This window comes from Prinia subflava, chromosome 4, assembly GCF_021018805.1.
Source record: "Prinia subflava isolate CZ2003 ecotype Zambia chromosome 4, Cam_Psub_1.2, whole genome shotgun sequence".
Taxonomy (NCBI): Eukaryota; Metazoa; Chordata; class Aves; order Passeriformes; family Cisticolidae; genus Prinia; species Prinia subflava.
This window is the reverse complement of record NC_086250.1, coordinates 14,358,179-14,381,128: the sequence shown is the minus strand read 5'-3', so window position 1 is coordinate 14,381,128 and position 22,950 is coordinate 14,358,179. Positions and strand designations below refer to the sequence as shown.

Below are 22,950 nucleotides of genomic sequence, written 5' to 3'. Positions count from 1 at the left end.
AAGACAGATCTTACCTTGATCTTCTGAAGAAACCGGTGACCTGAAATAAAACAACAAAATCCAGTCAACCTTTGGTAAAAAAAGGTCACAAGTAAACTTCAGTCTCAGACTGGAGAATGGGATATGGAGTAATTTGAAGCTTTTATTCTTTATTCCTTAGAAGAAAGAACTGAAAAGCATCTGACAGAAAAAAAGAAAAAAGAAGTAGAGCAGAACAGACCATATAGCAGCAGATTCTGCAGGCCAGAGTGACCATATGGAGCCATCTCCGTGAGGACTGATGCCAAGGCTGTCTGTAGATACTTGGCAGAAACTCATCTGCTACTGCCACTGCCAGGAAAAAACCTCACAACTAGAGGTGGTCAAGGAAATTACGTCTTGGCAGGAACTCATAGGCATTACCGTGGCCATTTTTTTTGCCATAAATCAATGTAGTGGTTATCATAAAACAACGGTCATAATTAATAACAATTCATACCATCTTCACAAAAGTAACACAACACATTAAAAAAAAAAAAAAAAAAAAAAAAGGTCTGGACAAATTTAAGTACAGAAAAAAGCAACCTGACAGCAGCAACAGAAGAGTTATAGGATATCCTAACCTGTGGATTAGGACTCTGATAATTCCCTAAGAGAGGGAAGAGATATAAAACACAGGTGACCTCTTAGTGTCCCTGCTGATAAAGAGAAGAACCCCAGTGAATTCCTGGGATTTTTGTCACAGTTCCCATCACACTCCTCATGGTTTTGGTCAGAACAAAAGAACACAGAAGTACTGGCCCTCCATTTTTGTCTTTGCTGCAGTAGCATGGCTTAGCAAAACTGAGGCTAACCATGGAGCTGGATCTGGGATGTACCTTCATTATTTAGACCTGGCTGACAGCTCACAGTCCAGTGAACTGGACCACTCCTCAGCACTTGCCCAGCACAGATTTCAGTTTCATACACAGCCTTCCCATCCAAGGGTTTGTTCTTGCAGTAACAATGAATTTGTTCCTGCAGTGAGTGGGGCAACCCATGTTTCCTTTCCAAGATATTTAATTTCACAACAATGTACAAAAATAACAAATTAGAAAAGATTTAAAAATGTTTGTGTTGCCAGCAAACAGATCAAAGCCAACATAAGAAAACAGCCGCAGAAGGGTGAAGGGAAAAGAAGGAACAAAGGGGAAAAGAGCACATGTATATTTAACTGAGTCAGCAGGGGCTGAGGGCTGGAGGGGGGAAAAGAGGTGAAGGAACTCTGGGTTAGAGGAATAAAGGAGCTGAGGAAGGAACCATGATCACATTTCATAACAAGGGTTTGAAAATGAAGGTTGAGGGATTATAGAACATCAGAAGCAGATATGCAAATACATAGATGCAAACAGGAAAAATCAAAAGAAAAGAAGGAAGCTTTCCTGCCAAAGTATGTAAATTTTTTTGCTCTAAAATAGAGAGAGATTTGCAAATAAGGAGAGGAAAGAGTTAGAGCACAGCTGGAGCAATGGTCACTGTGAAAGGAAAAAAAACCTGATTGCCTAATTGGGATTCTGGCTGCACAAGAGACCAATGTGTCTGTATGGATCAGAATTAATTAATCCTCTACTCCCATTAAAGGCTCTGATTGCTGCTGCACATCCTAAGCATGCATCCTGCTCTGCTACCAGCCAGGCCAGCTCTGCCCTCACCCTTCAGCCATGTGTGTGGAAATACAGCAGGTAACCCAAAGGATTTAGCAGGCACCACTAGAACTGTCCTGCTTTGACCAGTTTGTTACAGACTTCTGTCCTTAACTCCTAGCAGAATCCCTTCTGAAGATCAAAACCCACTGCACTTTCTAAAAGGTTAAACAACACAGAATGGGTCATGTCAAGGGGTGAAAAATTTTAGATACTTGAAAATATTTTTACATGCAAGGGTCATGCAAGGTTTCTTGGCTCATGTATCCTGATTCTCCACCCACTGCTAATGCAGTATTCCACTGCATCAGCAGAATTTATTCCTTTGTTTTGTTTCTTAATTGCCCCGTTTCATCACCTTTCAGTTCTTTATTTGAAACAATAAAATAAACAATACAGATTATCCTATAATTTGGCTCTTTTTATGCTTGGTAAAACAGATATCATCAGTTCCTTAGAGCATCAACAACAGAAGAGACACTATTACAATACCAATGCCCTCTCAGTTAAAACATTGATTGAAGGAAAGGATAAAAAATATGTTTATGCATATTTTGTGTGCCTAGAATTATTATCTATTTTTCAAAATATTACTACCTTTTTGCTTTATTGCATGCCTCAAGTACAGTGTTTGTAAGAAATTTAACATTACTACTGATACTACTAACAGTGCTTTTATTTGAAAGGATCCATCAAGTAACTGTGTAGCCTGGTATCCTGAGAAAATAAGGTTTATATAACCCTATTTATATCAGTTCCATCAGGTTCTTATCAGCATTTTGATGTGCACACATGCACCTCTCTGTCTCACCCTGACAAACTCTGAGCTTGTTGGCTCATTTCATCCCGTGTAAGTTGACAGAGAGTCAATTCCTGCTTTCACACAGCAGGAAACAAAAGAGCACAAGCTCAACTTTTCTGACATAGCAGCAAAGCCACAAAGGTTTTGAATATCCCAGCCACAGGAAAAGCCTCCATGAGAGCTTCCACCACTGGAGATACCAAAGGCTCAACCACAAGAAAGGCTGAAGAAGCCCACTTCCTTTGTTCCAGTACTGACATGAACTATTTTGGCAAAGAGCGGAGAGGACTTTCAGCATCCTCCTACAATTCCAGGCCATACATTTTAGCAAGGGGAGGCATTCCTAACTGCTCAAGTCCTGTCCTAACTACACCAAGGGGAGTCTTGTTCATAGTTATGATGGAAGGAAATGAGACTGTGGAAACCTCCACACTAACTAGAATTGGGCATTTCATGCACTGACTCTTCCACCCCATGCTTATGACAGGCTCTGAGGGAGGAAAGAGAGAAAGCCTAATGACCTGCTCTAAACCACATACACTCACTCCACAGCCACAGGGGGCTTTCCTCACAGGGAAAAAAAATCCAGTAGATGCTCATATTTCCGGTCACACATCTTTCTCTCAGGTCTGTAAGAAGTGTGAGAGAGATGCTGTGGCAGCACTGGTCACCAGACAGGTGCTCCAAGAAGGGAGGATTCTCATCTGCTAAGATCCACACAGGAACCATCTGTCTAGTGCCTGTCAGCTACCCTCCCAGTATGATCCTGGCTATGTGTTTTGCTGTCATATAAGAAGCAAGTTATCATCTTCACAGCCTCCATGCCTTAAAAAAATTAGAGGCAAGTCAGAGATACTTCAGGAAGACTAATAGACTGTCAAGATCAGTGGTCTCACCTGGGTCAAAACACTTTGCCAAATGACATCTTGAAGAGATTTTCATTTGGTTAAACAAAACAGAAAAAAATCTTCAGGAAAAGGTTCAGGCACTGCAATATCCTGTTCTTGGCCCTTTCAGAATGGAATAGCTTTTTTCTTTATATATACATATGTACACACATCCACTGGGTTTTTCTTCTGGTTTTATCTTGGTGTAAAATTAACTTGTAGAAAGAAAGGGTCACCATCTTCCCAAGAGAGTAAAGGCAGGCCAGATTGTCTGTAACTGGCTATATTTCCAGAGTCATGAGATTCAATTATCTCTTCTACCAAAAGTGATATTTATTTTTCCATGCTAAATGAACCTGAGGAGCCTGATTTTGCATATTTTTACCAAAGGCTTTAATTTGACTTTCCTCCTGCTCTGGTTTTACAAACAGCTATTGTTGTAGCAGATACTCAAGTAGAGACATTTCTATGATAGGAAAGCAGATCAGAGGGGAGGAAGAGGAAAAGCACATTGTCAAGAAAGGCTTTATCACCTCTCTTTGCTTTCCATGCTGTTCATAGCTCTCCTTTCTTACAGGTCCTGCAGCAGTGTTCTCCTGTTGCAGAGTGGCAAACTCAGCTCAGAGGGATAACAGAGCTTGCAAGCCTCAGCCTGCAAGGGGAAGCTGTGCAAGGTCTGTTCCACCACCCCTCATCCAAGCAAAGCAATACCCTTTGAGCTTAACATAAAATCCACAAGCATCTTCCAGAAATCAAGGTACACATATTTAGAAATGCATTTAAAAACTCATAAGAATTGTGTTAAAAAAATCCTGATCATACATACACTAGATGCATCCAACAAATTGGAATATTTACAGTATTGAAGGCATGAGACCTGCCCACCTAAAACCATGACAGGCCTCCAAGTTCACTGTCTGATCCAAAGCTCACTGGAATTTTTCCACTCACTCTTGCAGCGTTTGGATGGATTGCTGCAGAAGTCTAATCCTCAGTATAGCCAAGGCAGCCCTCAGTATCATACAAGCCTCTCTCAAAGAGCCAAACAGTCAGAGCTGTTTCCAAGTGCACTCTCCAATGTGCAAGCACTAGGTTTGCTCAGCACTAGAGGGGTGGAAGAAGGAATATTCATTTCTAAGGAGGGAAGTGCAGGGAATGTCACAATTTTGAGCCTAGTCAACTGAGACTTAGGAACCTAGAAATATACAGCCAGACTCCAGGAGATGAATTCTAACAAAATTTCAGCAAATGAGTACATTATTCATGAAGACAAAAGCCTCTGGAGAAACAAACTTGGAGCTGTAAAGCAGCTATTTTAATCAATAAATGTGTAGCAGACCATCTGCATCAGACCTATCTAAAACCAGCATTTAATATTTAAAGGCCAAACAGCAATCTCTATGCAGCAATTTTACTGGGGTTTATGACCATCCCACTTTTTTCCTGCTTAAAGGAATGTATTTCTGCAAACTTTCTAATTCAGTCTGACAATAGCTGCCTGTGATGAGGAGAGAGAAAGAGCTGTCAAATTAAACCCATTCCTTCTCATTTTGCAAGTGCACCTCTTCAGAAGACGTGGCATCCCTATTGGGATTTATTCACATATCCCTTAATTGCAAATGAAGAAAAATTTTAGCACATGTAGTATTTTTAAAATATGGGTGAGGAAACCCTCTCATTCAGCAATTTGTATCAAAGCTTCTGTGAGTCCCCTGCAGTCCCAGCTGCAAACAGTATATTGTTTGACTGGTGGAAAGGCAGAACTGCTTGCTTTCCTGGTCCCTGACCAGATAATGCTCAGTTTGGACATCACCATTTTCTGCCATGGCACTTGATGAAAAATGAAACCCTAGGAATTTCTGATGGCTTCCCCACATTTTCGCTTTGACCCTATACATTCCCAGATCAGCATGACCCTCAGAGGCTGGAAAAGTACAGCAAGTTAGCAAGTTTAGCAAAGTGCAGAGTCCTGCACTTCAGGAGGAGTAAACCCATGCAACAATACAGGCTGGGGGTCTAACACCTGAGAACAGCTTTTCAGAAAGGGCACCTGATGTTTGCAGAGCACAAATTTTAACATCTGTCAGCTGAGTTCCCTGTGATAGAAAGGGCCAATGACACACTGAGCTGTATTTGCTAGTGCAGAGCCATAAAGTAGATGGAAGTGATTTTTGACCCTGTACTCAGTGTTTGTGAGACTGGAGAACAAGACAGACATTAAGCTGGACTGAGTTCCAGACAGGGCTGCAGAGATGGTGTGGGCATGGGAGGAGAGGCTATGGAAGCTGGGTTTGCTTAGTAAGAAGAGAAGATTTGGGCAAAATCTAATTGTTGCCTTCAACTACTTAACAGGAAAGTAAAAAGAAGACAAAGTCTGCATGAAGAAAGAAGCAACAGTCACAAGCTGGCACATGGGAATTTCAGATGGGATGTTAGGGGAAAAGATTTTACCATATGGATGATCAAAGAGAAGAACAGGCTGTGTAAAGAGATTGTTGAATCTCCAGTTTTGCAGATATTCAAAACTCATCTGGAAAAGGCTCTGAACTTTATCTAGCTGGACGTTTCTGAATGTTGGTATTAGATGACCTTCAGAGTCCTTCCCAACCCAAGTTTTTTCTGCAGTTCTTTAAGTCTCTCAACAAAACTTTCTGGTTTTACTGCTCCATTTTTCCTGCCATTCTTTCCTCTCAATATTTCTCACTGACAATGGCCATACTGTCTCACACACGTGTGAAAACACTGACCAGCAAACCCCCTGAATCTAAGAAATTCTATTCAAGTTATTTATTAGTATGCAGAAATCTGTTTGGATGTGTCCTGCACCCTGCAATGACAACCTAGAGACAAACACTAGAGAGATTATTCTTTCTTAATCCTGCCAAAGGGAAAGATCAGTATTCCTTCTAGCATCTCAAACTTCCTTCAGCAGTCTCCATCTCTACCTGCATGGCAATCACTGCCTCAGGCTGTTCACGTTCAGTCCAACATACAGGAAGGTATTTGCTGCCTCCTAGGGAAACCAGGGCAGCTCAGATGTGTTCCATGCTGGGTCTCGGGCATATCAGAGTCCCTTACACTGTCACATATCTTTTTTCACTACTGTTTAACTTTTTATCTCTTACCATTCCTCTGTCCACTGTGGAATGTTTTAATGAAGACTTGTAACACCACAATGCAGCTGTACCTGAAGCTGTACTGACACCCAGAGGAGCTGTCTGGGAATTGCTGCTTAAAAAGGGAATAGAAGATTTTATTGCAAAATCAGACATAAACTCAAGTGTGCCTAGCACTAATTTTAAAATAGAGAAGAAGGATACAGAAATTTTCTATGAAATTCATTTTGGATAAGATATTTCTACCTTAAAATATCACCTGAGCAGTCTGGCTTGGTATTTACTTGAAAAAAAAAGTATTTCCAAATAAGCAACAGGATCACTGTAGGATGATCACAGCTTGTTTGGATTTGTTTTTTTAGCTTTTTCTTTTTTTAAATACTTGGTCTTTCTTTCTCTTATCATCACATGGCACCAAAATATCTCAGTGGAATGCAAGAAACTTATTTTGAAGAGGGCCTTATCCCAGCTCCATTGAAATGCTATTCTTCCACTTCCAGACTTTAATTAAATCTTCAAAATCCTCACTGACCTATAGGCACACCTTGTAATGCTTTAGTGAAACAACAACCTGGATGTCAAGGGATTGGATGTTGCTTGACACAGGTCATTATTAAGACCTGGAACAGGAGCTAAAGTGGCTACATTTATGCATTCCTTAACATTCTACACCAAACTAAAAGCATATCTTTTAGCTAACAAAACATCTGCCTTTTCCTCAACAACAAATCAGTGCACTTTTACTTCTTCCAGGAAAGGATTAAAGCAGAGTCCTAACTTTGTTAGGGCTTCAACTTTTATTTAACCCAGGGAAAGAAATCATTTTGCTAAGCACAGTGCCATGACAGCCCCATTTTGAGCACCTCAGGTATAACCTGGTTCGTAAGACACATCTCCACTTGGCCCCCAGGCTAGATGGAACACATCAGCTGCTTGGTGCCTTGAGATACTACCCAAATAATTTTAGGCCACTTTGGGTTTCTAAACAATCCAGAAGCTACCCTAAAGGGTGTGTTTGTTACAACAATGCAAACCAGTCACTTTTGACAAACAGCATTTTGTTCCTGAAGCACATGAATCCCTCAGAAACAGATTTTTGCAATTATGTCAAAAAATAAGTGGCCTGGTTTTCACAAGTGCTAAGCACAAAGAAACCCTCACTTTCCTACCATTTTTTAAAAAAGAATCTAAAAATTTAAAAATCACCTTAGTTAATATGCATAACACACAGATCCTAGGCAGAGCAGAACTGCTGAGCAGTTTACACTCCTGCTATAGACTAATTGATGGAGAACAAAACTTCTATTGGGAGTTTCAAATATGGCTTTTGTGCTGCACTTTTAGAAGTCTGGCACAGAGACAGGAATCTAGGATTCAGGGTTACACTGGCTCCAAGCCACCTCTGGCTGTCTGATTTCAGCTCTTGGCACAATTTAGCCAGGTCCATCTGTCCCTGCTTGCCCATAGGCATCAGCACTGCCAGAACCTCGGCAAGGCTCTCTGTTATGTCCCTGCTCCCCATGTATTTCCCTGCCTTGCACACACCTCTGTGCCAGCACTGCTAAACACTCTCTGTCTCAGCTACAGAGACAAAGCTGTGGGTTTTAGTGGTCCTTTCCTAGTGCAGAGGAACGCCAGGCAAGCAGGGACAAATTGAATGTTTTTAAGCTTTCAGAAGTCTCTCTGCTCACTCAAGTCCTTCGGCATGCATGTTAAAGAGGCACTGTACCTCCTACACTGACATATCAGCCCAGAGCCAGGGGACTCAGACACTCACACTAGACATGGGAGAGAAAGGGCACCTCCCTGCAGAGCAGTCACACCAAGACACACAGCCTGGGAAACAATGAACTTTCCAAGCAGCCCCAGTGAAAAATCTCACTTTTTGTTCCATGAGTCCAGTGAAGGTTCATGTCAGACTATCATTCCCAGCCTCACCTAAACAGTAATCTTTGCAAGTTTAAAAGACTGCACTGCAAAAGTCAAAAGATGACCTATTTTCACACAACTATCCCTTGTCTTTAGCTTTTTGTTGCATGGTATTTTTGACATTTCCCAGTTTTCAGCCACAGAAAAAATACAAAGATGAAGATATTTGAAGAATTACGGAAAGGTTTGGCTTTTTTGAGTCTAACACAGTCAACTCAGGCAAACTAATACCTCTGTGTGATAGTTTAGAGAAGCTATTTTTCCAAACTACATTTCTGTTCCCTTTGAAAGCCTGTTAAACTAGAACTTAGAGATATGAACAGGAATAGAAATACAGTCTGAATGCATACAATGACATGTCCAGGTGGGAAAGCTTGAACACAGTGTGTGGCCCAATGTGTGTGTAACACATGCACAGGACTGTGTTTCTTACCCAGGCTCTGAAGCTTACTAGTTTTGGCTTTGATAAGACAGCTTGGTGCTGAGTGAGAACACATTAAGAACCAGCCTCCTCTCCAAGCAGATGGCAGCTCCTTATGGCAGGGACAGAGCACATGGACACAGGCTTGCTATTCCTGTGCAACGCTCAGAAAACTAGGGCTGGGAGGTTTGGGGGTTGCTTTTTGTTGTTTTGGTTGGTTTTTTCTTACTTCAGCCCTTACAAATGATTAAGAAGTACACATAAATACAGACAAACAAGTCTCAAACTACAAGGTACACAACTTTTCCAACCTTGATTGGCTTCTAAGTGTGCCATGATGGAGAATATTTGACCTATATTTATAACGGTGCTGAAAGTATACCCAGAAGAATATATCTTTCTGTCAATCATCCTTTATCACCCCAGTAAACCCATCCATCCCCCTTTCCAGTGCCATTAATGTCACTGGGGACTGTAGGTCTGTTGTTTCCAGTCCATAAAGCTGGAGAGAGTGGTATTCACTTTCTACAGTGGCATTGTCAGCTCCACTCTTGCTACCCTGCTCCTGCCAGGTACAGTTACCACATGTCCAATTCTTGCAGGGAAAGCAGTCGGCCCTAAAAATTAAATTATCAAATGTCATTTTCTTTTACCCAGACAAAAAGACAACGAGATTATGAGGAGTTATTCTCTTGATATATTCCTGTCTTCTTTGCCATAAAGCTGTTTTACTTTTCAGGAAAGATTCTGCTTTGCAAACCAAGGACTAAAGAAGGCAAGCAAGTATGGGAGCAAAGGGGGAAAAGAACACAGTTGTTAAAAAAAAAAGAGAAAAGAGACCTCTTCATTCTCAGCTATCAGCCAGAGAGTGGAAAGCAGATTAATAGCTGTTATGGTAAACCACTTAAAGGAAACCAAGGTACCCAGCTATCTCTACTTTGACAACATCATTTTTTATACTTTAAATGCACTCCAAAATAAAAACTTACATTCCATGTGGAAAACCTGACTTTGCCCCTTTATCTGCTGGAAATATACAGGAGGAAATATTGAAAATATTCATATTTTCAAGGTGATAGATGACTTTTTAACATTCAGGTAAGATGGTTCCTTTGTCAAGTACGTGTGCATTCTGTTGCTTGAAGTTGCCCCAAGGAGAAGAGGAGAGCTGGACTGCTTGCATTTCCCTTTTGGAAAGTAGGATGCCAATCAAAAAGCAAGATCTCTCTAAAGAAGTAATTTTGTAGTCTCATCGTGTGTGGGAGTGTTTTGCGTGTCACTGTCTGTCAAAACAATTTGTCAGCCGGGTGAATTTCCTCAGCTGTGCATCAGGTGTTGAGATGCCACAAAAGTCATTAAGAGGGGGCAGGTTGGTGAGAAAAGAGGAAGCTGAAATCCCACCCAATCCACTCTGGGGAGCTAAATGCTGAATGATAAAATGTATTGGTAATAAGTACTGATGAGAAAAATAACACTGTACAGGATACAGTTCAGGATGTGCTCTATTTCTGCCATCTATGGAAGGGGCAGATGCACAAAGCCACCTCAACATGTGCCTACTGTTATTAAAACCTCTTTGCCTCAACAGCAAAGGATGGAGACTGCAATCTTGAAGAAAACACACGCTCTTAGCATTGCATTCACATACACAAATAAGGTTATAGACATGCAAATCTAAACCAAATTCTGATCTCTTCCCAATTATGGTTAACAAGAGCAGAAGCAAAAGCTTAAAGCTCAGTATTACAGGGCTGAGGTTGTCAGGATGATATGTAAGTACCAATTACTAATGACTGCTGTAGAAAATTTTAAGAAGTAAAACCCATGAATTTTCTACAGCCCAGTTCCCTGTAGATAAGGCCAGACTTTACAGCAGTGCCATAAAAATTCTACTAATCAAAACAGAGGAAGAGATGATTAAATAAGGTTTTGCCTGTATGCAATCACTTAGAGGTAACACCAGAAGTTGCTGAAAGTTTGTGTTGAAAAGTTTCCAGAACCATCTGATTCCCACTGCTTGCAAAGGTCTCTCAGGTCCAGTGCATGCCATCACCACAGAGCCATGGCTCATCCTCTGACCTAGCAGGGCTTGGATGTGGCAACACTTCCCTTTGTCCTGCTTTTGTGCCTTCAGACATCAGAACTAATTGCCAGGATCTTTCCATGCCCAGACCCATCCCTGAGATGGTACCACACTCCAGCTGAAGCAGCACAAAGCCTCTTGAATCCTGAGTTGAAAGCATTTCTTCTCATGTTTTACCCACTCAGGACAAACCAAGAGCACATCTCATGCAGGCCAGTCTTTGCAAAGGTATTTTGGTGTGAACATTCCTCTTCATTCTCTCTCATTTTAGCATGGTTTTCCTCTCCAACTCTTTCTTCTATAGCTGAGTCAAGATGTGACTACTAATCAGACTTGGCCAGGAGTCCCTGAATAATTCTTGCATTTTTGCCCACTGAAAATCTCCCAAAACAATGAACGTGGCTAAGAACTTGAAGTATATAGAGAAATCATGTTCACAACAGAACCTTAAAATACATGATATTGTTTACCACACCTGTGCTCTAGACCAAACAAGTTAACAGGTGCCATCCTTGTCAAAGAATTCTTCATGAGTGGAGGTAAGGGAAGATTTACAGAGGAACTGAGGAAAGGTTTGCCTAATGGTGGATAAATTGTAGCTTCCATCTGGGATGTGTATAAAATTTTAAGTATTGTGACTGTATCATGCTGCCAGATAGTGAAAGCTTTAAAATACAAGACCAGCCCACACCAAAATGTATCACTTTTTTCACATTCAGTCTCAAATAAGGAACATGCTTTCCCTCCAAACAATTTCTTATTCATTTGCTGTATTCTTATAATTTATTTTCCTTTGCGTTCTCCAAAGTTCTTTTCCTATTTAACCCATGTTTACCTTCTGAATAACTCTAAATGCTCTTTACAACACTTTCCCTCTTCTTGGAGTCTACATCTTCCTTTCCACTGACAACCCCACCTTTTTGACATCACTTTCCTAGCAAGAGGCAGAGTTGCTTTAGGCAAATCTCTCATGCTCCACTTTTAGGTAGTGAGAGAGATGCCTTACAAGCTACTTGTGAAAGTATCCAAGACAACAAAAGAGAAAGAAATGGGAGAGTTGAGCAAAAAATAGATGCTGCACTCTGTTACATTCAAGTTCTATGATGTATAAGGACTACACGGGAGTGTACAGTAAAGGTAATGGTGATTTATAAGATTTGTTTGAAAGCAATCAGTACTTATGGAGCCTCATCTGCAAAATGGAGAGCAATTCTTACAGGTGTATAAATACCTGATTAAGACATATGGAGTTGACTCTTGCAGTGTAATTTTATAAATGTAGCTTGAGCTAAATCTGAACCTGAAAATTAATTTAGATTTTTCTATCAAAAACACTAGGGTAGAGTGCTCTGCCTATTTAGGAGCTGATGCTGAGTTTTCCAAAGCAATATTTTTCAGGCAAACCCTTGGATTACTAAGTCCTTATCAACCTTTGAAATTTTAAAGATTCATTGTCACTAGGCAGTTCCTGCTTAGCATGTTCTGAACCATCTCTTTATGTTTTCTAAACTTCCACTAAATGAGCATTCTTTCTCCTTTCTACATGCAAAATTGTGTCATTGATGCTCTTCTCATCTTGTGATACATGAAGACTTCTCTTTAAAAATACCCTAAACCGCCTCATAACATCTGCACTGTCACACTGATTTCCTGGGCAATGATCAGGTTCTCGTGGCTGAGTTAAACACTTGGCATTTAGCCTTTTTCTTCTTCCTTCTGAGAAACTAGGTTATTATTGCTTCATAAAGCAATGCCTGGGTGGTATTACTGGCTAATTAATGTCTATTTAGTGGAAAGGGCTGCAGCCATCTTCCAGCACCTACAGGCATTTTTTCTTCCTCTCCCTGACAAGACCAGATGGCATCCTGGCCAACCTTCACCCACCCTTCACAAGCCATGCACTTTATTCAGAAAGTGTGCCAGCAGCTTGGGAAACACATTACCATCACAGCTGGACAGATAAGTGCTGGTTACTGCCCCAAATAATGGGAAAATTAATGACGTAAATTAAAAGATACAGATTAAACCTCTACCAAGGTATAGTCACCTTTTCATCTTTGTATGCTGTTGAGATTTTTATTTTGTTGAATTTTCCAGCTCTCATCATATAACAGGATGATAAATAACTAAGAGAAATGTATGGCCAACAACAATCACAGCAGGCTGTGAGGTCTTCTGCATCTCAGTGCACCATTTAATCATAGGATGAAGCCACTCATGTACAAAGGAAGGGTCCAATTACCTGTATCAGTGCAGTCAGACCAGCATATTTATCTTTTTTCAAGATCAAGCACCTCCAGTCCTAGTAAATTGTCTTCCTAATGTGGGTTTTTTAATGCAATGTTCACACTAATTGATGTTCCTAATAAACTACAATCTGCCCCAGCTCTTGGTTACTGCATCAAGACACTGTTTCATGTCCTGTCCAATCCATCACAGATCAAAGAGCCACCAAATAAGGAACAAAACATGAAATACTAGTAATCAACAGCTACCTGAAAATAACATGAAGTTCAGTTAATTGAAAACAAAAGCATAATTTTTCTCTCAGAAAGATCCATGCCTCAAAATCATTATATTCACACTATGCTTTAACTAAACAAGCTTGTAATCAAAAGCAACACCTAACATTATAATTATTTTTAGATCCCATATTGTTCTCTGCTTTCATTTATTAAAATAATGAAAGGGATCATTCAACCTTAAATTTTTAGCTACATTCCTCACTTGTCATAAATAATTACTTCATCTTAAAGAATTTTTAATGTATATATATATGCATATACACACATCTATATCTGTGTATATAGTGATGACAGATACACCCTAAACATCCTGAAGATATGTTATGACCATATAATGTGGTATATATTTGGTGTGTGTATATATATATATGGCATATGCCGTATAAATATATGGCATATGCCATATATATGTTATATATAATATATATATACACCATATATACTATGACCAACATAATATATTATATTATAATACATTATATTATATATATTATTTTATATGTAATATAATATTATATATATTATAATAATACATTATATATTATATCATACCCTGTTTAGGAGAAAAATGACCACTCAAAAAGCACTTCCAGTGAGTGAACTATGACCCTTTCTCTCACACCAAGTCCCCTTTCATTTGCCCTAGGCTATAGGATAATGCATTTTGAGCTGTACAATATTTCTGACTAAGTAAAAAACATTGGATGCTGATGACTCTTAGAAGATCCATCAGAGCTCTGTGTACAGGGGGAAATGACTCCTCTGTTCTCTGCCATATTCTTGTTTAGGAATTTTGCTGAAATCTTTTTCTCAAGTTCTAATTGAAAAATAATTTCTGAAGGGACAAATCTCTGCAAAGAACCTGTGAGCAACTTCAGCTGCCAAAATATAATAATGCTTTCTAAAGTACTTATTTTTTTTCTTTAAAGTGCCATGTTAGAGAGATTTTTTTTAGATTGCTAAGTCAAACATCCAGAAGCTTGGAAATTTGGGATCTCAGATCATACTGCAGCCCTATTGCACTCAAATGTTATGACAACTTTTAGTCACATTGCCACTTTCTATTTTCTTCTACTGTACTCTTGCCTCAGTGTTTAAGTCGAAACCTGCTTGATATCCTCCCATATATGCAGTGCACAGGCTCAAGATTTATTTCTTCCACACTGCCAAACTGTGCAAAGAATGCAAAATGATTAATGCCCTGCTAAGCATCTCTGACAGTCTCCCCACAGTATCCAGGTTTCTCATGACCATGAAATTTACCCTCACTGTGCTGCTTTAAGGTGAGGCTGCAATATTATCCACATTCTGCAGCTGGGAAAGCAGGCATAAACTTGCTATTCATTTTAGTAATACAACCTGAGGCAACAGAAATCCTATTTCTCTGTTTCCAGCCCTCCAGACTCTTTCAAAATCTCCCTGTAGTGGCCTCCCAGTGACCAAACCTACTTCACAGTGGACATGCACAGAATGAGGAGCCCATGGTTAACCAGCCACTTGAGAAAAGTTTGTTGTAAATCTTCTGAAACCATTCAGAAATTTTGTCATGGATGCTGGAAAGAGAAGCCAGTCCCACAGAACATCATTCAGCTGTTTTAAATTTAATAACACCTTGCTGCCTCCACTGTGGTCCCCTGACTCGTTTACCATATCCCTTCCACCTTGGTAGCGAGGCAGTGTCTAAACATATTTCAGAGCTTGCCCACCTATGTAATACCCTGCACAAACCCAGAATTCTGTATTCTGGAGAGAAACAATCACAGACCCTTCCCCCATGCCCCTTACCTGTCTCACTAATCTCTTACCTATCTGTGCCCCATGCCCTCTTCCTTTTCATTATTCCTGTGCTGGCTCTCCAGACACCTGGTCATCCTCTGTGCCCTGAACAGCTCCCATCCTTTAACCCTGTTCCCCAAGTTCCTGCACATGCTCCCTCTTTGCTTCTACTCTTTGGCTCTTGCAACCTCCTCTCCTTGTTCCTTCATACACCTTCTCCTGCCCATCTCCATGTGACCATGACTCCCTTTTCTCCTTGCTGCTGCAGATCAGCTAATGAGCAGCTCAGTCCCACTTCCTTCAGCCCTGCAGGCAGGTCAGAAACCTGAATTAAGCATAAAGGAGCATAACTCCTCCATGAGCATGTACAGACAGAAGCTTTTGAAAGCAAAGCTCTTGAATCTGAGGTGCCTCCAAAGTGCACGAACAACCTCATCAGTGGGGCAAATTCAGGGGTAATTTTCAAGACAATAAAAGGCATCTCCCTGATGTTATGATGACATTTTACTAAATGTCAAGCTTCCAAATTTCATTCCAATGAGGTTCATACCAGCACCAAAACGTCTCAGGAAAGAAACACCGGATTTATTTATTTGAAAGAAAGACGTTTAAAGGAGCACATTTCCCACAGATCTTGTCCTCGGAAAGAGCTGGCTTTTTTGTTAAAGTTTTTACTAAAAGAAAAAGAATCAGTCATAGACTGAGTCATAGCATGAAAAATTTCAGCCAAAACAATTAAAGTTTAGAGAAATTGTAAAGAAAATAATTCCTCATAGTAGGCAGTGACAGGCACACTTTACTCTGAGCAATGCTACTAGCTTACTTTTTACTTAATAAATCTACCAAATGTAATTGTTACAGCTAAGCAAACATTTCCAGTCATGTTGATGTAAACAAAATCATTCTTCTTATCAATAAGGAATTAGTCCACATGCTCTCACCATCTCTCCACACTGCCTAAAAGTGTCTAAGTATCATTTCTCTCATAGCTTTGCCAGCTTCAGATTGTGGGCCCTGCCTTTCCAGTCTACAGAAATATGAACCTGAATTCACCATTCTTCACTTAGCAAAGAATATCAAAAACTGGTCCAGAATCCCTCAGCGAGAAAACCAGATAATTTTCTCCTGTCAGTGCTACCTTGATCACTCTTTCTTGCCATGACATCTCCTCCTGACAGTAGTCTCCAGGTAGTTGGAAAGTTTGGAGTTGGTAGACTCACGGCTAGACAGCCTGCCATCCACACTGCACCTGTCCTGGAGCAGGGGGCTCTGCCTGCCCTCTACCTGGCAGCCCCCTCCCATGCACAGCCTGACAGAAAAAACAATCTGGAAAAAGGACCCCATTGTCACTGTTCCTAATTTCTCTATACTAAGTTTTAAAACCTGCCCTTTGGGTTGCTGATATGGTAGAAGTAGAAATACATTATATATTGATAGGTGGGGGGGGAATATAAGCCCAAAACACAAATAACTTTCAAAGCCAGCAATAGAGTTCTGACAGACATTTTCTACTAATCTATGGCAGTGATCCACTGATGGTTTTGAAAATCTAAAGTGATAATATTAAAAGGTTAAGAACAATTTCTAACAGGTGAGCAGAATAAGATATTTTTAAATCAATCTGAATATAGTAGATAGCATTAAGATGGTAAAGTTTCTTTTACGGCGAAATTCGCAAAAAGAAAACCCCTGTACAGCCACCCTATATGGTTCAAGATCATATGAAAACTATTGCCTACATCGTTGACAGCAAGCAGCAGTTCTAGAGGTTTCTGCATTATCAAATTGCATCAGAACTGCTTTAAAGGTTAATGCTTTGAGCTTTCACCAAACCAGTTGCCAAGATTTTCTTAGCTAGAACTCCAGACATCCAAAATAAAGTATTTTCTTTCAAAAACTTGGATTCAGGTTTATTAAGAGAGGAGGGTGCCACAGAGAATGAAACAAAGGCAAGAACATAAAATAATGGACAAAGAGGAAGAACAGAAGGGAGAAGCAAAAGAGAAGTAGCAAAAAGTATTTGTAATTTCAGCATGTCAGCACAATTCACTAAGCATAAAGGAGACATTAGAAGTTGTCTGTGGTGACAGGGACAGTGCATCATCAAGCAGAGAAATGCAGAGGGCTCTTACTGCAGCATATGTGTCTGGCTGGCGTCCTTTTGTTTGTCAGGTACCTCGTAGTGGGGAGAAATCTTCCCAAGGCCGCTGTCGCTCAGCATCCTCTTCCGAGCCGCAGGGTTCCACCGATCCGATATTCTAAGGAGAGGAGGAGGAAAAGGCATTCACACCCCTTGAAGTGTGCTCCACTTCAAAGCTGCCTTATGCTCATTGGTTCCCAGCGTTTTTCAGACCATAGCAAGTTAAAATAGATCAATTCACTATGAGTACAATACTGTTGCTAAAGACGAATAGAGGCATTTCTGGTCTGTCGAGAGGATGATAAGAAGCAGAGACACTTCATGATCACTCTTAGACACAAAGGGCTTCAGGGCCTTACACTGGAATCAGAACTCTGACCATGCAGAGAATTTTGTAACTCAATCATTTGAGATTTATGACAGGATCTAGGGTCAGGTGGTGTGAGGTGGTTAAAAAGCACTGAAGTCCACTAGTCCTGCTGGGTATTCCAGGAAACCTAATGGAGTGGGTGTTACTCTACTGTCCTCCTGTAATCACCACGGCTGGATTTGTTCCTACCCAATACCCACCCTCCCACATCTCCTAATCCTTCAGAAGAGGGGACCAGAAAGAGATGTCCACTAATATAACTGCTGAAAACCAGACCCCAGCAGCACTCACCCAGTTGCCTGCTCCACTACCAGATCAGGCATTCCTGGTGGCGTCCCCACCTGCTGAGACATTACCATCTCTGGGTCCAGAATAAAAATCTCGTCCTGCGAAATTTCTGTCACAAAGTGCAAATGTTCCTGTTGAAGCGACACAAGCAACAAATAATGAACCTGCAGCATCACTGGTCTCTCAGAGTACCCAGCTGCCTTAGAGCGAGTTGAGTGCATGTCGGGGTCTCTGAAGAACATTCAAGGAACCCTGCATATTTAAGTGTGTGCTCATACACACACACACACTAAAATCAATGCCACAGAAGTCACCACTTAATGTGTCATTGATTTCAAGCCAAACAAGATTCCCCATGAGCAGGCTGCACACTCACAGCAACACTTTAAAGGCTGTTATTCGATGACTATGCCATGCTGATGAAACCTGGATGTCTACCCATAAATCTGAGGTTTGCATTTGGAAATGAGGACCAATGAGGTCTCTTCTTTGATGATGGCTGACAGAACTTTTCATTGTTTGGGGGTACTCTTCCAGATCTCCACTTGTACGTTTTGTTTTCACATCTTCATGACCAAAGCTCTCTTTCTCAATCCTTTTTTCTTCTTTTTTCTTTTTTTTTTTCTTTTTTTTTTGTTATTGTTACTGAAGGTTTATTGTCTTTCAAAAAAAAAAAAACCACACTGAGCATGAGTATGCCTGTCAATGTAGGCAAATGGGCAGGAAATTTGCCACTGTCTGTGTGCAGGGACCAACACACAGTATATTAATTTTTTTCCCCACAGAATCACAGGATGAAGGAGTAGCCATTAAAAATCATCATTTGGACAGTGTCAAGTATTAGAGAAATGCAGAATAAGCCAAACTGTCAAATTGCCCAGTTTAATCTGTAGCAGTATCTTCTTCACCCCTGCCTTCCCAAATGTCAGATTACAACATCAAACCATTTATTTGACTGTATGCAAAGAAGTCCCACAGTGTCTACATGCAGACACTGAACATGGGAACTCTGAACTAAAGTCACAGCTCCTTCTGCTTGAGCTAAAGCACCAGCTGCTTTTGCTAAGAAACAGTAACATGTTCATGTGATTCAGAAACAGCTTACACAGTTCTCAGGGGGGCCAGATACAAACAACCACAGCGTGAAATCAACAATTTGCACTTAATACTGAGACACTAATTGGCCTGTTCTGGCTACAAATCAGAAACACCAAAGGGCCTATAAAATTTGCTGTGTCTTTTAGAAAATATATTCAGATTGTCAGATCTATGCCACAGGTTTGAATCCAGCAGAGATACACATTGCTTTGAGGTTCCTTGTGAATATTTTATCCATCTCTGTTCATAATTCTCAAATTATGAACATAATTTCAACAACTTAACTTCCACAGCTATTTCATGGCGCGTGCACAGACACACAGAGGATCAAGACTTCTGGTGCCTAAAAACATCAGTGAGAAGATAAATACAAATACATTGGTGCCACACAGATGCCCCTAGTAAGACTGGATAGGAAAAATAATTGCAGAAAATTCTGATCTGCATCAGCATCAGATCGATAGTAAACAGAATGGCAGATGGTCAGCAGAAACAAGACTTCAGTGAAATAATGTGAATTAGATCAACTAAAAAACAACCTAAAATTTTTTTCTCTGCTTCTCATGAGACATTGTGAGTAACATTTTGCAATACACATGAAGAATGGCAGATAATTCATTTTAAGCTGCATTTGACATAGCTTTTATAAAAAAGAAATCTACAGAAACAAAAAACAAATAATGATTTACCTGAGATCTGTCAATGCGGTAAAAACGATCAGCAGAAGTTGCTGCAAGACAGAGAAACAACAGCAGAAAAGAGTCTGAGCAGGACTGCAGAGATAAGATGGGCTGCAGTAACATCACTGGCTGATAAAACACTCCGTGTGTCACAGTGGCTCCACAGGAAGGTAAGTTAATTCCCTATGTCCATACGAGTGCTGTGTCTCTGGTCGGTACTGTGACCAGCATCTTTGTCAGCTGCACGGACAGTGGGATTGAGTGTGCCCTCAGCAGGTTCCCTGCTCACACCAGCCTTGGTGGAGCAGTGAATGCTCCAGAGGAAAGTAATTCCTGCCAGGAGACCTTGACATGTGTGAGACGTGGGCCATTGCAAACCTCATGGAGTTCAACAAAGTGCAAGGTCCTACGCCGGAGCCATGGCAATCCCACCCCTACAGGCTGAGTGGAGAAGTGATTGAGAGCAGCCCTACAGAGGAGGACTTGGCAGTGATGGCTGGTGAAAAACTCAGCATGAGCCAGCTGGGTGCACTTTTAGCCCAGAAAGCCAACCATGTCCTGGGTTTCAGTAAAAAGGAAAGTGGCCAGCAGGTCAAGGGAAGGGATTCTCCACCTCTGCTCTGCTCTCGTGAGACCCTGCCTGGGGCATGTGCACAGTTCTGCTGCCTCAACACCAGAAGGGTCTGGAACTGCCAGAGCAAGCCCAGAAGAGGGCCGAGAAGCTGATAAGGAGACTGGAGCACCTCCCTTACAAAGACAGACTGAAAAAGTTGGGGCTGTTCAGTCTGGAGAACAGAAGGCTGCACAGAGACCTCAAAGCAACCTTGCAGCATCAGAAGACGCCTACAGGGAGGCTGAAGACAGACCCTTCATCATGAACTGTGGTGACAGGACAAGGAGTAAGGGGTACAAATGGGAAAAAGGGGAACTTTAGACTGGATATTAGGAAGAAATTGCTGTGAGAGTGGTTGAACAGGTTGCCCAGGGAAGTTATGAATGCCCCAACTCTGGCAGTTCAAGGTCAGGCTGGGTAAGGCCTTGAGCAGCCTGGTCTAGTGAGAAGTGTCCCTGCCCATGGCAGGGAGGGTTGGGCCTAGATAATCTTTAAGGTCCTTTCCAACCCTTAAATTTCTACAATTCTGTGATATTCCTATCCCATCAAATGCTGAATTTAAAGATAAGGCTTAATGAAACTGTAGTCATGAAAATATTAACTTGAAATAAATATTTTTAAAATGTATAAAATGGATCTCAGTCTTATAAGAAGAGCTGATTACATTAAAATATGTAACAGAAAAAGCTGCTTTGTCCCGTTAAGAGTATAGCAAGCTTATACTGAATTTGATGGGTCTAATGGGATTAATTCAAATTCTGAGTCTAAAGAACAATAATGTGCTTGGGAGCTCTTTATAAATCAAATGCATGGCCACAGATATTGACTCTGAATTAGCAATATGTTCAAGGAAAATTTATGCTATTCATGAAAAACACATGAAAATAGGAGGATTCACTAAATAAAGCACGTATTATGAACCTTGTCTTTGCCAAATAATTTATATTACTAACCCCAAAAGTATTTATCATCTACAATGTCCTTCATCAGATGTGATTTTTTTGTATCTGCTTTGCATTTATTTGGGTGAGTGAAATCAGATTCATTCACACTGCAATTCTGACACAAGAGCACAGTGATATAGCATTGTAGATTTTGGCACTTCACAGGAATATCAAATACTAAACACAAAAACTGAACACGTTTACCCATCCAGTTTTCTCCAAAAACGAAACAGATTCTCACTATGGTTTTTATCAATATCCCTCATGAGAGACAAGGAAGGGTGATTAGAAATTACCAAGGAGAATTTGCTTTCGTTTTGAGCATTAAAAATTTAAGTTTCTCTATGCTGAAGCTTTTGTAAGAGCAGATGCCATCCATTTCAGCTGCTAATTCCTGTGCTCTGGAGCCTGATGTAAAGCCCAGACACATCATCTGCTTTGACAAAATCAGAGTCAAATAGAAGTGCAGCTCTCCAGTGCAGAGTTACAAGGAAAGGGATGTATCCTTATGTCACCTAAATGCTGTAGTGCCTAAAGACTACAGTACCTGCAGAGGAACCAGGGTGAAGAACTCAGCCTTCCCAGCAGCAGTGAATTGCCACGAGTGGCTGCACTCCGAGCTTGGGCAGTGCATGCAATAAAGTCTGCTCATCACAGCAGAGACCCTGACAAACCAAGCTTCTAACCTGCCTCAGGGGAACGCCCCTCTGTGGGATGAAAAAGATACAGCAGGTATTTTGATTGTTAGATGAAGGGCCTGTTTCATCTTTCAGAGGAGAAAGGGGGGCACTTAGCTCCTTTTTTACCTGCTCAGTGTAACAAGAAGGAATAGTTACCCCTCTCTAGTAATACTCTCAGAACTATCCTCCAGAAGCACACCAGAAGCAGGCAGCATGCTGAGCACAGAGAAGGGAGATGCACTTACCATCTAGGAAGCACCATCTAGGAGAGAGCCTCTGAACAGAAAGTACTCTGGGGAAAGAGCTTTCCTGGTCCTGGATAGGGCATGAAAATTACATTAATAAAAAAACCCCAACGAACTGGTTCTTCTCTAAAAAGGACTATTTTCTAGACTTTGGCTTTTTCATTTTGCACAATGTGCAGAATCTATATAATCCTGGAATCAAATAAAATTACTGGGGAGGAAATAAGATCTTCTTCCTGACCTGTATTTATTAAAGACTCAAACACACTACCCCAGGTGTTTTTAGCTCTTACTGGAGAAGCAAAAGGGATCAAAAGGGATCTAAGAGAGCAGAAGGTTATCATGGCTCTGCTCCATGCTGCTAGTGAAGGGTCAGCCAGCTTGCTAAATCTGCTGCATATAACATTTCTACACACGTATATTTTCACAGGGCAAAACAGAGTAGCATGGATCTTTGGCACACAACAATTGTATAGACACAGATTCTATCCTTATTCACATCTGTATATATCTGTAAATTCAGGTACATGTTTGCTGAAGATTAAACTTTACTCCTCTTTCAGACAACAGACCACAGAGTAGTATACCAAGTCAAGTGGCAGGAAAAAAAAGTGAAAGCAACAGGGAGGATTTTACTTCATCCCATAAACCTTATTCTCATATACAGCTTATGATATCCAGCCTCTGTGCAT

General features: G+C 40.8%; 1 protein-coding gene across 3 annotated transcripts in view; it reads right to left on the bottom strand.

Moving 5' to 3' along the window:
* The window catches only part of DGKI (diacylglycerol kinase iota), a 199,742-nt gene that overhangs the window by 29,535 nt on the left and 147,257 nt on the right, over positions 1-22,950 (bottom strand). For all 3 annotated transcript variants that reach the window (XM_063395596.1, XM_063395597.1, XM_063395595.1), the window contains 5 exons: positions 22,259-22,328; positions 19,786-19,826; positions 18,002-18,129; positions 17,333-17,458; positions 15-40 (listed from right to left, as the gene is read on the bottom strand). In XM_063395596.1, coding sequence (XP_063251666.1) covers positions 15-40; positions 17,333-17,458; positions 18,002-18,129; positions 19,786-19,826; positions 22,259-22,328 — 391 coding nt within the window. The remainder of the gene's footprint in view (positions 1-14; positions 41-17,332; positions 17,459-18,001; positions 18,130-19,785; positions 19,827-22,258; positions 22,329-22,950) is intronic.